Consider the following 18,207-nt stretch of genomic DNA (forward strand, 5'->3'; position numbering starts at 1 on the left):
CATTTTCCATTGAGAAAATTGACCATTTAGCCCTACTCTCTATTTCCTATCTTTTAATCAGTTCTCAATCCACAATAGAACATTGCCTCCTGTCCCATGACTTTTTAATTGCCTCATGAGTCTCTCATGAGGTAATTTGTCATATGCTTTCCAGAAATCAAGATACACTATATCAGCTGACTCACATTTATCCACATGTTTATTCATACCTTCAAAAAAATGTAGCAAATTGGTGAAGCAAGACTTCCCTTGGCTAAATCCATCGTGGTTTTGTCTTAATAAATTATGACTATATATTCAGTAATTTTGTTCTTTATAATAGTTTCAACCACTTTCTCTGGCACTGACATCAGGCTCACCAGGCTGTAATTTTCTGGATTACCCCTGGAACCCTTTTTAAAAAACTAAGGTTGTGTTGGCCACCTTCCAATCTTCAGGTACTATAGCTGCTTTTAATGATAGTGGTTCTGCAATTTCATTTTTCAGTTCTTTCAGCACTCTGGGATACAAACTGTCTAGTTTGGGTGATTTGCTACTCTTCAGTTTGTCAGTTTGCCATGTAGATCTTCTATGTTCACTGAGATTTATTTATTTATTTTAAAAATGTATTGCCCACACTCATACAGTCATTCAATGCGGTTCACAGTATAACAACATACAAAATTAAAATGCAATAATGACAAAGGTCTGAACAAAAACTGGACAAATCAAAAAGGTATAGCAAAGTATTGCAAGGCCTGCACAGTTGAGTACTCTCATTTCAGTCAAGAGCCTGCATAAATAGGTTAGTTTTTAACATCGACTTAAATAATTTAATGCATTGTAGTATCCAGAGCTGCTTGACCCTGCTACTGAAAAAACTTTTTCCCTAATTCTGCCAAGCTGCACAAATAGAAGGGATTTCTAGAAGGCTTTTATCAGTAGACTGTAGGGGACGAGCAGGTTGATACATTTGCAATACGGCATTGAAACAAAGAACAGAGTTATTCTGAAGGAATCTGTGAATTATGGTTAATACTTTGTATTGAAAATGCGATTAGACTGGCAACCAGTGCAGGGAAAGCAGAACAGGTGTAATGTGGTCATGCATCCCTGCATCAGTGAGCAGCCGAGTGGCAGCATTCTGTGCAATCTGCCTCACTCTTATCATGTTAGCTGGGAGCCCAAGATATAAGACATTGCAATAATTGAGGCTTGTTAATACAGGGACTGTAATAAAGTGCAAAAATCTTATGGATTTAAGAATGGACTAAGCCTCCTCAACATGCGTAGTTTAAAGAATAAAGTTCAGACAATATTCTGAATTTGTGTTTTCATAGATAGGTTGGTATCAATAATGACACCCAAGTTCCTTGCATGTTGTCTGTAATAGTGTGACCATCAAAATTAAATACCAAGGGAGTATCAGGTGGATAAAGACTGAGAGTAGTAAGCAGGATACTTTTTCCTTATCAATGTTTAATAGTAATTTAGTATGGGAAAGCTATCTTTTAACTGAGTTCATACAGAGAGTGATGAAACCAAGTGTATAAGACCAAGATTAAGTAGATGGGATAAAGAACTGGATGTCATTGGTGTAGATCCTATAGTTCACTCCGAGGCATTCCAGGACCTTGCATAAAGGTCTGAGATATATCTTAAATAATGTTGCTGATAGGGCTGACCCATGGGATACCCTGGTGGTCACACTAAACTATTCGAACACTGCACTTCTCAAACGAATTTACTGAGAGCACCCCACTAAATATGATGAAAACCATTTAAGTATAGTTCCTGATATTCCAGGTGATTGCAAGCATGATAAAAGGATATTATGATCAAAGAGTATCAAATGCTGCTGAAATATCTAAAAGAATTATGAAGTAAATAATTCCCTTATCAAATCCTCTTAAGACAGTATTAATACTAGAGATAAGTAATGTCTCAGTATTAAAACCCTACCTAAATCCGAACAGATACTGATCTATATGATAATTGGTCTCTAGAAAATCATGCAACAGAGCTAATACTACTGATTATTAACTTAGCCAGAAAAGGTAACAAAGATATTGAGTGATAATTAGCAATCAAGACTAGGTCAGTATTTGTCTTCTTCAAAACAGGCCTAACTAATGCTTGTTTGAGGGTAGATAGTAACACACCAGATGACAAAGAAAGGCTGATGATGTTTGCAACAAATTTAGTAATATCATCCCTCAAAGCCTTCAGTAAACCTGTTGAGCAGGGGTTAACAGGACAGGTCATATTCTTCATCTTTGCTGTCAACTGAGAAATGGTAAATTCTTAGAATGTATCTAAAAACTCTAGATTGATAGATCAATTGGTTGATCACTCTCAGTAACTATAAGAACAGAAGTAAAATTTGTTTCACTTCCTCTGAATCATCACCTTTAAATATCACCTCTGGCATGGATATCTGCCTTACATCTTCCTCAGTAAAGACTGAAGCAAAGAATTGCTGAGGACTGATGCATTTCACATTCCAGGGCATGACATGTTGACAAGCGCCATGGACTTTTGCGCCACTGGCACTGTGCGTCAATGGCACTGTGGACATTTGTGTCACTGCCGCCGGTGCTGACATACCCAAGACTTGCTGCTTGTTGCACATTGACTGCTCTGGCGGCTTCACAGAGTAGCACCTCTTCTTCTTTGAAGCATGTCTCTTACTTGACCCCAAGGATTCAGCCTGTTCCATCAATGGGGGAGATAATTTTGAGTAGCTCCTGTTCAACTTAATTCCTAGGAAGGGGACAAGGCTATGTTAAAGGATGAAGGCTGACTGCAGCTTCTGAGGAGACTTATGCAGTTCTTCCATTTTCCAGGCCTTCGATTTTTGGGTATGTGGAGACATCCATCCACAATCTTAACAGTTGGCCTGGTCATGGTCCAGTCCCAGGCAGGGGTAGTAAAGGTTAAATCTATTGGTAGTGGACATTTTTATATCACAAATACAGCCCTTGAACCCATTCACCAGGGAATTCTTCTTATTGGACATGGTGAAAAGAAAGTTCTTAATTTTTCTTCTTTTTTTTTTTTTTGGTAGCACTGAAAAGTACTGTGTGAGGGCTACTGAAGCAGCGAGGCAACTTTAAAGAAAAAACGTTATCAAGATTTTCACAGGAAAAACAGAAAGAGATAGAGGTACACATCTGTACTAGTGCTTGAACCACAAAAGTGTGAGGGGACTCACGAAACAAAGCCTAAGCAGGAATTCCTGCACATGCTCATAAGTGCAAAAGATCTACTAACTAAGAGAGAGAGGCCTTTTTGGTGCCACTGGATGACATCACCCACATGTAGTTGCGTAACTGGGGGAGGGGGGGCAAGACCCTGGGTACCAGGCTATAGGAGACACCCAGGGGTGTTTATTTTCCAGCGGAATTGGTAACCCATGTCTGCCGGTGATCCCATCCCACCCAGTGGCCGAACTGAAGGCGGCCCATGGCTGCTAGCAGTGTTCCCTCTAAGCTGAATGCATGCATAGCTGTGCACAACTTCCCGCAGGCCTGCACAGCTTTCCCCTTCCCCCCCCCCCCCCAAAGCAGTGAGACCAGAAGTGCTGCGTTGGAGCTCATCCCACTGCAGTCGAAGCAGAAAAGTGGCCCGCGGCTGTCAGGAAATCCCATCCCACCCTGCGGCCCAACTGGAGAAGGCCCTGGCCGCCAGGGGAGAGGCCCTGCGACTGCTGGGGGATTGCGTCCTGTTCAGCGGCACATCTAAAAGAGGCCCCATGTTTGCAGGGGATCAGTCCTACCTGCCTGCTAGACAGGGAGTATGTGTGTGTGTGTGTGTGTGTGTGTGTGTGTGTGTGTGTAAGCCTGAGAGAGAAGAAGCGTGTGTATGAATGTGTATGCATAAGCCTGTGTGCCTAAGAGAAAGGGAGCCCCTCTGTGGGTGTGTGCCTGAGAGAGAGGGAGCATGTGTATTTGTGTGCTTGACAGAGAGGGAACCTCCCACTAATCCTCGACAATCTCAGAGTGGCCGAAGTCAAACTTTCCCGGGCATGGAGAGTGATTTTCTTTTTTATTCTTATTGATTTTAATTAATTAGGTGGTGTTTGATCTGTATGAAGTTTTTAAATATGTTATTGGTGGTTGGGAAATTTTTAAAAAATGAGTTTTTAATTATTGGATGATCTGTTCATCAGCTGTTTTGAAATATTATTATTAGTATGGTTTTACTATTCTGATTTATACTTTATATTTCTTGATTTTATTATTTGATGTTTTCTGAGAAGTGGTGATGTTTCTGTTTTTCCACTGATATACTACATACAGAGTCTGGCTTGTGGTTTCTAGTTCAATTTATGTCTGCATTTTTTTATTTATACACTATAGTCACTTTATTTCGTATTTGGTGAGGGTCTGTCTTTGTTCTGCATGTTTGAGTAAAATTAAGTATTCTGTTAATGTTTCATTTCTATGTAGGGATCTATAGCAGCTTGGCTTGTTCTGTTTTCCTAATAGAAGGTATATTGGTGTTTTAGAGCCTGGTGTAATGTTTGCAGTTAGCGCTGTTTTGTAATGGGAAGTTTATTATATTGTAATTGTAATTTAATTTGCTCATGGCTTTCTAATAACCAAGCCCACACCTAACATGCTTTAAAATAGTCCTAATACCCTACATGTTCCAAGTATCCTTTTAGCTTTTATGCAGAGTTTTCTGGTTGACACCATAGCAATGCTTGCAAATATAATATACTCACTGTTGTGATACTTTTACTTCAAAAGACTGTACTTTGTGTCCTTTTTCATGTAAAATATTTTATTATAAATGCATAATTCTAAATTGTGTGAACAGAGGGCTGTGGTGGGGAGGAAGGCCGGGCACAAAGCTGTAAGATTCACTTAGGATGCCTAATACCCTTGTACTGGCTCTGATTAGAAAAAGAAAATAAATTAAACATAAAAAAAAATACAGAATGAAGAGGGGCCAGCATAGTAATTGTTTGTACAATGCAGCAAACAAGCCAGGTGTGTGTATGTATGTGTGTTCCTTGCTCCCCCAATCCATGACAATCTCAGGGTGACTGAAAATCAAAAGTTCCCAGGTATGGAGAGGGGGAAACTTTTTTTTATCCTTATTAGTTTTATTGTTTTGAAATATTTTATTGATTTTTTTTGGAAATGTTTAAAGGGTTTTTTTTAAATCCTTGTTATTAGATGCTCTATTTGTTACCTGCTTTGAAATACTGTTTTTATTAGTATGGTTTACTATTGTAATTGATTTATATTTCTTGTTTTTGTTTTATCAGCAATGGTGGTGATTCTGTTTTTGTATTATTGCACTACATATGAGTCTGGCTGGGAGGTCTGGGGTGGAGAGGGGCTGGGGAGAAAGAATGCTGGAGATTGAGAGGGGAGAGGGAGCTGGGGAGCAAGAGTGCTGGAGACTGGGAAGGAAGAGGGAGCAAGACTGCTGGGGACTGGGAAGGGAAGAGGGTGCAAGACTGATGGGGAATGGGAAAGTAAGACTGCTATTGCTTCTGTTTCTCTGAGATGAAGTGGGAAGAATTTGATTCCCTCTGTCATTTTTGGGAAATGTGCATCTGAATAATTTTTTTAAAGTACTGTGAAAATGCAATTTTTATTTATTTCTCTGCCTTTTTGGGGTTTCCAATTCCGCTTTTGTCCCAATGTTTCTCTTTCTAATTTGTGGTCAGTTGTTCTGTATTTGGTAAGGGGACAAGCAGTGTGCTATAATGAGACTGCAGTGAAGTGTGCAGGTCTGGGAAAAAAAGAACCTATTTGGAATGCTTTTTCCTGATGGTCAGAACTGGAAAATTGGAAATTTTTAGAAATTTTACATCACAGCCTGTGACTCTGTCTCATTGTTTATCAAAGGCGATTTTTGTTTGCTTGCGGTACCACAGAGGGAAGGAACAAAAGAAACTCTATTGGCAGCCTGTTTGCATGTAGGGAAGCTTGTGCCCCATAGACTATTCACAACAGTCTGTCAGTTCATTTCTTTTCTAGGGTTTGCATTAGTGTGACTTTCTGTGACTGCAAGCATTTCTACAAGGACGATAATGAAAGGACCAGAGCAGGCAACACAAATGCATTGGCTCCTGGGTGCTGGAGACCCTTGGTAACTTTCTGCCCACATGCCATGGCTAATTCAGCCCTGCTTGTTGATGGAGAAAAATTATTAGAAGCTTAGATATTATGACTTGCAAGGAGTTGGGGGTTTTAGCTTGGAAAAAAGAAGAGTGAAGAATATATAAAATTGGGATTACAATATGTAACCCTTACTTGGGGGAGGGAGGGTAACCTCCCAAGGGCATACAAACATATTTATTTTCTTCAGGGCTGCTCTGGCTAACAATTAACTCTCATGCTTGAATTTTCTATCCCCTGGTTAATTCTTTTTTTGGGGGGGAGGGGGGGGGAAGCTCTGACTTATGGCCTGGACCATGGTGTCTTGCTTTCAGGTTGAATAGATGGTAGGTGCATCCCATGGAATGAGAGGTTGGGATAAATCAAACAGGAACAGGTTCTGGGTGTTAAAGTAAAGTTTACTGATTTGTAATAAGTTAAAACCCATTTGTCCACAATGCTGACGTTGCATCTGACAGTAGGTACATTTGTATTTCTCTGTAGGAAGGTGCCTTTTATTTCAGGCATCTGAGTTAGACCTCTCATGATGATTTTTATTGTGCAAAGCTCACCCAGTGGTTAACCGGGAATTATTTTGGAGGGGTCCCCACATTCACAGCACTCCATATCCTTCCTGGACACGCAGCCCATCCTGTTCCTATGAGTGGAAATCCAATTGTGTCTCCCGATCTTGCTCTTTCATCCTTAGCTGTTGTTACTGAGGACCACTCTTGGGGAAAAGTCAGAAGGGGATCAGGCTATGCCAGCACTGCATCCCTGTGGGGAGGGGTGGATCAGAAAAATCTCCCCACACAGCAAATGTCCAAAATATAGTTTTAAAGGTAAAGCTGGATACATCTTCAGCCATCATTGTCCCTCTCAGCAGGATCTGTCACTTGGTGCTTGCCTCACCTAGGGTTTAGAGTAGGCTCACAAGTCTTCAGTCCTCTGGATTAGAGCTCTTTTGCCCCAAAAGGGTATCAAGTGAAAAACCTCTCTCTCTGTAAATTAGTAGGAAAAGAACTCTCTGGCAGGGAGCGCATGATAAGGCATCTCTTCAAACAGAAGAGGCAGGGTGAGACTGGAGGCCTCATCAGTAATAGTAAAACGTAAACATTCTCATAGCTCAGAGGCTCTCTGAATCTGATCACAAGGAGTTCTAACATGGTTGGGTTAAATAGGGTTGAGACATCCAAATACAGCCCTCTGGGTGGTAGGGACTGATGGGGGATTGAAGGCTCCTGATATTAAAGTTCTGTACAGGGACCTAGTGACATCTAATGGCCATCATGCAGGAGTAAATACACAAACTATGTTTCTCTCTGAACCCAATAGCAACACTATACATAAACAGAGGTCTAATACATAATTCAAATATATTCCCACATAAATGGTTCAAATAACTATTACAATCCACATTTATCGCAATTATTACATGTATTAATCTAAAAAAAAAAACCCCCAAACACGATATAACATGTCTGAGGTGCACCCCACATGATAAAAAAACTATGTATTACAAATTATACCCTCTTATTATAAAACCCATTCATTCATTCATCAAACCAACACATACATTCAACCACATACATACACTACTTAAAACATTGCCAACCCACAAAACTTTTACAGTATATTATAATATCCTTTTTTTGTATGTAAACCCACTTTTACAATACATTATAATATCCTTTTTTTTTTATATATAAACCCTACAAGGACCCTTGTTTTACCCTCAATAGGGCTTCTTCAGGGGAAATATACATATATCCACTCAACAGCACTTTAAAATAATCTTTTCTGTAAGTGGAGGTGACTCTGAGAAGCAATAAACAGTATAAGTTTTTCAGTCAGTTCTTCCTTAAAATATGCTAGATGTGTCCAGTAAATCGCTGGACCCAACTCTTTCTAATGTTATATTAGATTCTCAAAATAATCCCTTCATCATAACTCGACTCAGCATGCTCCGTGGTCCACAAAAGATGCAAACTAATCCATTTAAGGACTTTAACTTCAAAATTACAAAATCTAAAAAATAAAATAAATAAAGTAATTTAACCAAAAAATATCATTCTCACTATCTGCTGAGCTATATTAGCGTAATGGCGCTACATACCTTCAACGATCATCGCCTAAACAATTCTAAGAGTCATCCCACAAGAAAGCTAAATGGGGCACCTAAATATCAAAAAATATAATAAACCAACAATTCCTTTTCCAAACAGTTTACTCAAACACATCTTCTCCCAAAAAAATTAAACTTACCCCATTACTCCAGACATACAAACACCACATACCTCCCAATTCAAATGGGCCAAACGACATGGAGACGTGCCCCACACATCAGCATTCCTACCTAAAATAGTCCTGCTCAGCCAATAATAGAAGAGTAGATGCCCCTAATTAGTCTACAACCAATGAATTCAACTACAACTGCACCAATCATTTTCTACACCTCCAATCCCGATCAGAACGGGACCCAATCCCTAAAAATATGCCTCCCATTCAATTTTGCCATTTAATACTTTAGGATGAACAATATTCCAAGAAAAAATAAATTTTTGTTCGTTTCCACAATTATTTGACAATATCACCTTTATTCTTCATAACTTGTAATAATACAAAAAATCTAAGATCCTCCACCCGATAACTATGTGTTTGCCAGTGCTTCACCAAAGGAGCACCCTCTTTCAAAGACCTTAAGCAACTTTTACGCTCAATGATCCTAACACAAACCTCTCTCTTCTTGTGTTCAATATAGACCTTATTATAGGGTACAAGATGGCATATTCTACTCTGTCAGAGTGACACGTGAAGTGCCCTCTAATAATAAAAGGGTGACATACCTGAACAGGTCTAAAAGATTTTATAGCCAAAACATTCTTACATACTGAACAGTCATTACATTTATATTGGCCAATCTCCATACTAGACATGCATGCCGACTCATCTGGAGCTAACAGACTTTTAAAATTCTTGCCCCTATGCATAGCAAATACCGGATTTTCTGAAAATCCCGGCAGAGAACTCATAATTGGATAATGTTTTAAAATGATACGTATATTTACTTTGTTCCAAAGATTCACAAATCTATGATGAATCCACCAGGTAGAACTATAGTATGGGGCATCGGGTCATTATTTGAACCCCTTGCCAAATTTATTGCTATTTTATTACAACTGTTGGTTAAGGGTATCAAATCATATGTTCGCGATTCTACTGATTTCATCAACCAATTGAGTAATGTTCCTCCTAACTATAATGTGTGTAAGTTAGTGAGAGCAGATATTGGCTGAGCAGGATTATTTTAGGTAGGAATGCTGATGTGTGGGGCACGTCTCCACGTCGTTTGGCCCGTTGGCGGCCATTTTGGATTTGAATTGGGAGGTAAGTGACGTTTTGTATGTTTGGAGTAATGGTGAAACAAGAATCCTTGTAGGGTTTATATATAAAAAAGGATTTTATAATATATTGTAAAAGTGGGTTTCATACAAAAAAGGATATTATAATATTGTGTAAAAGTTTTGTGGGTTGGCAATGTTTTAAGTAGTGTATGTTTGTGGTTGTATGCATGTGTTGGTTTGATGAATGGATGGGTTTTATAATGAGAGGATATAATTTGTAATATATAGTATTTTATCATGTGGGGTGCACCTCAGACATGTATCGTGTTTGTATTTTTTGAGATTAATAAATGTAATAATTGCGATAAATGTGGATTATAATAATTATTTGAACCATTTATGTGGGAATATATTTGAATTATCTATTTATCTGTTTATGTATAATGTTCATCCTGTAGGGGTGCCACAAATATATAAGATTGTGTTTTAATAAGAAAAGGACAAGAAGTAATGGTTTTAAAATATATGAGAGAAGAGTTAGGTTAAACATCTGATTGTAAGAGTAGTCTGCATAGAAACAAGTTTCCTAAGAGGATGATAGACTCTCCATCACTTGATACTTTAAGAGAAGGTTTAACGAAAATTTGTCTGAGATGATATAGGAATAGTGGATCCTAAAGGCAAGATGATGGACTAGAGTACCTCCAGCACTATTATTCTATGACTTTGGGATTAATAGTTTCTTAACATGACAGTAAGATAGAACATAAGAAGTTACCCGAGTGGGTCAGACCCTGGGTCCATCAAGCCCAGCATCCTGTTTTCAGAATACAAGTATCTGGCAAGTACCCAAACATTAAATAAATCCCATACGACTAATGCCGGTAATAAGCAGTGACTATTCCCTAAGTCAGCTTGGTTAATAATAGCAGTTTATGGATTTCTCCAAATCTTTTTTAAAGCTAGCTATACTAACTGCCTTTCCCATATTCTCTGGCAATGAATTTCAGAGCTTAATTTTGTTGAGTAAAAAAGAATTTTCTCCAATTTTTCAAAATGTGCTACTTGCTAAATTCATGATGTGCTCCCTAGTCCTTATATTATCTGAAAGAGTAAATAACCAATTCATATTTACCTGTTTTAGTCCTCTCATTATTTTAAAGATCTCTTATCATATTCTCCCTCAGCCATCTCTTCAATATGCTGTATTGATCACAGATTATTCACATTGAATTCACCATTTAATTGGGCTATTTTGGTCTGCTAGGCACAAGTTTTATTCTTCATTGTGATAATGATTTCATTTGCAAACTACTTGGTGGGTACCGTCATTCCAGCATCAGAGGAGAAGCAAGCTAAAGGATTCTTCAGCTACAGAGGTAGGCCACCCAATGTATACCCTTCATTATTGTAACAGTCAAAAACTGATGAATAAGTGAGGGTAGAAGACAACCAAGTTCTTGTGATTATGAGTACCAGAACTCGTTACAGCCTTTCACTGTTTGCCCAAGAAGATATGCAAGAACTTTTACAGTAAATAGAGGTCTATTCTTGAAGCAGTACTAAAATTTTACATGATATTTTGTAATATTGAAAATTTTTAACTCGCCTTAAAACACAGTTTTCATCATATTCATTAAGAATTAGCTGTTCAGGAATAGCTTGTGAAAATTTTCAGTTTGCTTATACTTTTATGGATCTCTTCTCAAAAGGGTGAAAAATTTGTGGATATCTTGTGACAGCTGCAATTTATGTATATATTGTGCACATATATGACTTTGACCAATTTTCTTTCTATCCATGTTACATAAAACAGTGTGTTCAAAGAATTTTATTTTTATTCCAGGTGGTAGGCCTGGTAAAGCAGAACATAACATAATTAGCAAAGTAAATCTTGCAAATAAATCCTCTTATGAGTCAGCAATGCAATACTAGTCAAACGTGCCAGAAAAACACTGTGCAACAGTGGCGGATGACATTTTGGCAAGAGAAGACTCCAACCAGGAGCAAAGGTTGCAAAACCATCTAGTTAGCAGATATTGCTGAATGCAGTAGTTATGTGGGCCTTCTGCATCTATCAGCCCCTGAGTTTAACTATGGTAATACTAAATATACTAAATCTAGTTCTTGGAGCATAATTGCCAACCTTCATATCAAAGATGGCACTTACATAGTAACATAGTCAATGATGGGACTTAGAGGCCGATCTTGTAAAAAGCTGGGTGCCTAAGTTAGGCATTTATTTTCAATTGAATTTAGGGGCTTACGTTTTCAGTTGAAAATCCACATAAATTTAGGGATCTAAAAAATTAGAGCTGCCATTCATTTGCTTAGATTTAGAATCCTAGGGCCTAGATTCATCATTTTGCTATACATTTCTCAGGCCTAATGCCCATGATAAGGAAAAGTGGCATGTTTAGGCTCATTTTCCTATCATGCTATAATTAGCATGCTATAATTAGCAACGCGTGTTAACACATGATTTGAGGCTGCTCCTGGAGAGAGAGAGACTTTTTATATAGCTCTCATATAAGTAAACTATTTATATCACTGTAGGAGGTTTTGGTGGTGGTCTGGGGTTTGGGGGCAGTTTTACCTGCACACTCATAGGTACGAACAGCACAGTACACATTTGTGAAGATTTGATGTGATTTGGAGTGAGGAAAGGTACACAAAGATGAAGTTTGTGCATTGTACTCTCTACCTAGTTTGATGCACTCTCTACCTATCTGCTATCAAGCTAGGGCGCCCAGCTATTCGTACCTATGACTGGGCATGTAAAACTGCCCCCAAACCCTAGACCACCACCAATCTCTCACCTCGAGTTACTAGTTGACCCTCCTATAACGGGTGCTATTCATGCGAAATTTATAGCAAAATGATGAATCTAGGTCTTATGTGCCTAGATTTACGAAATGAAGAGTAGGCCTAAACTTCGGCACCTTAGGCTCCTATGGGGGTACCAGATAATTTTAGTCTCAACCAGCTAAGCTTAGTGTCGCTGCTGATTTGAAAAAAAAAAAGGCAGCTTGCAGGTCTACTGGCCCAGTCGCAGCCCCCTGCCCAAGCAGTACATCCTGAGCCCTGCCAGGCTGAGCTAACCCCACTCCCAAACCCTCTGGCAAGGATAAAGTTGAAGGGGTCTGGCGTGGCCTCCCTTCTTCCCCCCCTGCCCGCTCCCTGGTTCACCATTACTGCAAGTTCCATGTTGAGTCCATTGCAGCTCTTCTGGCTTTGCCATGTAATGCAAGTTTTGTGCTTTACTGTAAGTTGATTGTGAACCCTTTTTCTTTCAGCTGAAATCTTTGCTGAGAACTTTGTACCAAATTGGCGTGGTGAGGAGGGGCATTTCTTTGGAATGTTTTCCATTTTCTTCCCATCAGCGACTGGCATCCTGGCTGGAGCTAACATTTCAGGAGACTTGAAGGTACACTTTCCATGTTTGCCACTGATAGTGGGGCCTGTAGTCATCCCTCTTCTGTTGGTACACCTGTGTAAATGTGGTATCATCTGTACCTCGGGCCGGTGCAAGGGTATTGGGCACCCTAGGCGACCCTTGTGTTGCTGCCCCCCCCCCCCCTGCTTTCGGCGCCGACTGTGTGCTTCTCAGAGCGCCGAGCCGTAGAGGGCGCCGAAGAGCAGCCACGTGGTGCCGCAAGCGGGGCCTATCCCACTTGCGGCAAAGAAAAATAGAAAAATAGAAGCAGCCTGCGCCGAAACAGGTGGGGGGGGGGGGGGGGGGGGGTGCGCAACACTGAGAAGCACACAGTCTCTATTTCTGTTTACCGCGAGCAGGATAGGCCCCTCTTATGGCACCACGTGGCTGCTCTTCGGCGCCCCCTACGGCTCGATGCCCTAAACGACCGCTGAAGTTCTCCTAATGAACATGCCGGCCCTGTCTATACTGGAGACCTCCATGCATCTCTGTACTCTGAAAATTGTACAAGGGCAGGACTGAACGTCTCTAGTTCACCTGCGTTCCACCTTTGCTTTGTGTGTAAAGTTTTAGCAGCAATCTATTCACTGCGTAGCCAAAATCTCCTTATAAACCTTACCCAATATAATAACAGAAGAACTATGCCCTTGTACTTCAGAATATTTGTTTTTGTATTCACAATGTATTGAGAATTGGCCAGACTCAGCAGATCTGTGGCAGAGATGAGGAAACCTGGTATGAACACTTACAGAAATAAGCCCAGATTCTGAGAAAATTCAGATTTATAGTGCAACATCATAAATTCTTTTTTGTAGGGGGAAGACTTCATCTAGCACATTGTGATATGATCACATGATAATGCTACCAGTATAATCATTACAATCCCCTCTTTTTTTTTTTTTTATTTCAATGGTGAAGCAAATTAGTTCCAGTGAAAACCTCATATGAAATAGTAAAAGCTTATCTTATAGTCCTTCTTCAAAAGAGTGTGTGCGATTACTCAAATGTATTGGATTCCGATAAGAGCCTGATGTGAGTCACATTTCACCATACTTTTCTGTGTCGGGGTCAACTCCCATCATGTTCCACTTGCACTCAACAAATTTAAACAGCGGCACAATGTCTGCCTCATGGATTTTTATAGTATAAAGAGATGCGGACAGATATAGTCTTCCTCTACTACCAAGTTTTCATCCTTTGCTTTGGGGTTCCGTCTTCCTTAGTTTGCATGTTCCTTCTCTTCTTCTTCCTCCTTTGCTCATCCTTCTGTTGTCATCACTCTGTTCCTTCTTCCCTGTACCTAAATTGAGGTGGCCTCTTTGACAACTAAGCTACAAATTTTTCTTATGGGTTCTAATAAGATGACAATTATGGGAGTAATTTTCAAAGCCATTTGTGTGCATAAAACACAGGTTTATGTGTGTAAATGATTTGTTATAAACCTGCTCAAGGGCTTGCATAAAAGCATGCATGTAACCCAATTTCACACTTATTTTTATGCAAACAAAAATAGGTTTTCTAGGAAAAGGAGCTGAAATTTATAGGCATACTTTGATTTTTAAAAAGCATGCATGTAAATTAACATGCATAAATTATGCCTTGCAAAGAGCAGATGCAGTTTTATGTGAGTCAGTTTGTGCATGGTAGTTTGGATAATTTTGAAAGCAAACTTATGCACATAAGTTCAAAAACTTATGTGTTTTTGAAATGCATAACTTATTTGGGTTGTATACCATTGTATACCATTTACCCCCCCCTCCCAATTACTAATGACGACAGATACTGATCATACTAGTTAGCTAATTCAGAATCTGAAACAATCACCCCCAGATCCAACTCCTCTTTTGTGCTTAAAAAAATTTCACTTCCAATACTGTCTCTCTCCCTTGGGTTTATGCATCCTCAAGGCATTACTTTGTATTTTTTAGCATTAAATCTGAGCTGCCAGTCTCTATACCATTCCTTGAGCTTTGTTAGATCCCTCCTCATGTTTTCCACGCCTGCCTGTTCACAATGTTACAGATTTTGGTATCATCAGCCAAAAGACAAACCTTTCCTGACAATCTTGCTATATTGCTCTCGAAAATGTTGAAAAGAACTGATCCCAAGACTGATCCCTGAGGCATAACATTAGTAATGCCCCCCTCCTCAGAGAAAACTCCATTTACCACTACCCTTTGTTGCCTCCCACTCAGCCAGTTTCTAACTGAGTCAGTCACTCTAGATCTCATACCAAGGGCGCTCAATTTATTAATAAGTCTCCTGTGAGGAATAATGATAAAGGCCTTGCTGAAATACAAGTACACTATATCTAATGCTCTCCCTTAATCCAACTCTGGTCACCCAATCAAAGAAATTGATCAGATTCATCTGACAAGATGTACCTCTAGTAAAACCATGCTACCTTGGATATTGCAATCCATTGGATTCCAGAAACTACACTATCCTCTGTTTTAGTAGTGATTCCATTAATTTGCTTACCATAGAGGTCAAACTAACTGGCCTATAGTTCCCAGTCTCCTCCTTACTTCCACTTTTATGAATAGGAATCACATCTGCCCTTCTTCAGTCCTCTGGAACTGCTCCCAATTCTAAAGAAGCATTGAAAAGGTCAGCCAGCTCCATCGCTTATTTGTGTTCATTTTATGTGGTCCTGCTCCAGGCCCTTTCACAGTGAACACTGAACAGAAATATTTGTTAAGCAAATATTTGTTAAGCAATTTTGCTTTTTCAATTTCTTGGAAATTTGTAGAAGTTTGCATTTAGTTTTAGCAGAAGTTCTAGCGATTTTTTAGATAATTCTCCTGATTTTAAAAACTCTTTGAAAAAAAGAGATTAGATCTAATTAATGGAGAATGATTGATAAGTAATCACCTAAAAAATAACATGATGTGCTGAGCAGAGTAAACAAAAACCTCTTTTGTTTAAACCAATGTATAATAGTTGCTTATTGTTTTGCCTAGGATCCTGCTGTTGCTATACCAAAAGGTACTCTGATGGCCATCTTCTGGACAACAATATCCTACCTAGCAATATCTGCAACAATTGGCAAGTAGCATGCATTATTAGCAACTAAAGTTATAAAATAGCAGACAAAAATCAACTTTCTGATTTGTCAGACATTATCATGTGACACTGTATTTAATTCTTTATTTGATGTACAGTGAGTATACACTGAGGCACCTGCAAACGGGAAGACAGGTTTTTTTTTTATCAACCCAGCATTTTCTTTCTGCTTCTTTGTACTTCCCATTCAATAGGAACTAAGGCTGGGATCTGGCACAATGAGCCTTCAGTTGTAACTACCTCCCCTGTTTTATATCCCCTGTCAACTTACTTGGTCCAATTATTGCAGCAATAGTCTTTGGCTGGAGGGGCGGGGGCTGAGAATGCTGTAGCAGCACCTCCCTCACTTGGCCAAACCAGGGAGCAGAAGGACCTGAGCAGGCAATTGAGACTGGGGACCCTCCACATAGCCAAGAATAGCACAGCACTGAGCCACAAGGCCAGCCATGGAAAGACAGCTGCAATGGTACTTGGTGATGCTGAGACTTCAGCTGAGGCATACATAAGATAAGTTATTAAAGTAAACATTTCTTTATTTTAACTGTAAGCCATTTTCTTCTAAGTCTTTTTATAAATTCACCTGTAGGATAACAGACAATTGTCAGTCAATTAGCTTTCTCTGTGCTTCTCAACCTTCTTTATTTCATGGCACACTTTTAAGATAGCTCAATCCTAGTGGCACGCCAAACCTAATTTTGCACAATTCTCAATTCCCTTCCCTTCTCTGTACCTTTTCTAATTCTGCTATATCTTTTTTGAGATGTGACCAGGACTGCATACAATATGATGGTCACACCATAGAGCACTATGATATTCTCTGTTTTATTTTCCATTCCTTTCTTAATAATTTCTAGCATTCTATTTGCTTTCTTGGTTGCTGCTGCACATTGAGCAAAAGATTTCAACATTATTATCCAAGTGATGCCTAGATCCTTTTCCTGAGTGGTGACTCCTAAAGTAGAACCTTGCATTGTGTAGCTATAATTTGGGTTTCTCTTCCCTATATGCATCACTTTGCACTTGTCCACATTAAATGTCATCTGCTGTTTGTCTGTCCACTCTTGCAAGGTCCTCTTCAATATCTCACAATCATCTTGTGATTTAACAACTTTGAATAATTTTGTGTCATCTGGAAATTTGATCATCTAACTCATTTTTCCCATTTCCAGGTCATTTATCAATATGTTAAAAAGCCGTGGTCCGAAAACAGATACCTAGATTACTCCACTATTCACCTTTCTCCATTGAGACAATTGACCATTTAGCCCTACTCTCTGTTTTATTAACCAGTACTCAATCCACAATAGGACATTGCCTCCTATTCCATGACTTTTTAATTTCCTCAGAAGTTGCTCATGAGGTACTTTGTCAAATGCTTTCTGATAATCCAGATACTCTATATCAACTGGCTCACCTTTATCTGCATGTTTATTTACACCTTCAAAAAATGTAGCAGATTTGATGAGGCAAGACTTCCCCTGGCTAAATCCATGTTAGCTTTGTCTCATTAAATTATGGCTATCTATATGTTCAGTAAATTTGACGTTATGTTAGTTTCTACTATTTGGCCTGTCACTGAATTCAGATTCACTGGTCTGTAGTTTCCTGGATCACCCCTGGAACCCTTTATAAAAATTGAACCTATTTTGGTAACTCGCCAATATTCAGGTACTGTAGATGATTTTAAAGATAGTTTACAAATTACTAATAGTATGTCTGCAACTTAATTTTTCAATTTTTTTCAGCACTCTGGGATATATACCATCTAGTCCATGTGATTTGCTACTCTTTAGTTTGTCAATTTGCCGCCTTATGTCTTCCAGGTTCACTGTGATTTGTTTCAGTTCCTCTGAATCATCACCTTTAAATATCACTTATGGCATTGGTATCTCCCTTATATCTTCTTCAATAAAGACTGAAGGAACTAATTCATTTATTCTGTCCACTATGGCCTTGTCTTCTCTTAGTGCCAGTTTTACCCCTTGATAATCTAGTGGGTCAACTGACTCTCTTGCAGACTTTCTGCACTGAATGTACATGGAGAAGTTTTTATTACAAATTTGTCTTCCATGGCAAGCTTCTTTTCAAATTCTACCTTTGTCTTTCTTATCCATGCTTTATATCTAACTTGCCAATCCTTATGCTGTTTCCTGTTTTTATCATTTGGATTTCTTTTCTATTTTTTGAAATTTTTTTTTTATAACTATAATAGTCTCTTTCATCTCACCTTTTAACCATGCTGGTAGTTGTTTAGCTTTCTTTC

The 18,207-nt window shown here is 39.0% G+C and overlaps 1 protein-coding gene across 1 annotated transcript in view; it reads left to right on the forward strand.

The window, feature by feature from the left end:
• SLC12A3 (solute carrier family 12 member 3) overlaps positions 1-18,207 on the forward strand; it is a 169,972-nt gene that overhangs the window by 43,823 nt on the left and 107,942 nt on the right. Inside the window, exons 7-9 of the mRNA XM_029608720.1 lie at positions 10,710-10,821; positions 12,739-12,869; positions 15,842-15,926. Of these exons, the coding sequence (XP_029464580.1) occupies positions 10,710-10,821; positions 12,739-12,869; positions 15,842-15,926 (328 nt within the window). The remainder of the gene's footprint in view (positions 1-10,709; positions 10,822-12,738; positions 12,870-15,841; positions 15,927-18,207) is intronic.

This window comes from Rhinatrema bivittatum, chromosome 7 (assembly GCF_901001135.1).
Source record: "Rhinatrema bivittatum chromosome 7, aRhiBiv1.1, whole genome shotgun sequence".
Lineage (NCBI taxonomy): Eukaryota > Metazoa > Chordata > Amphibia > Gymnophiona > Rhinatrematidae > Rhinatrema > Rhinatrema bivittatum.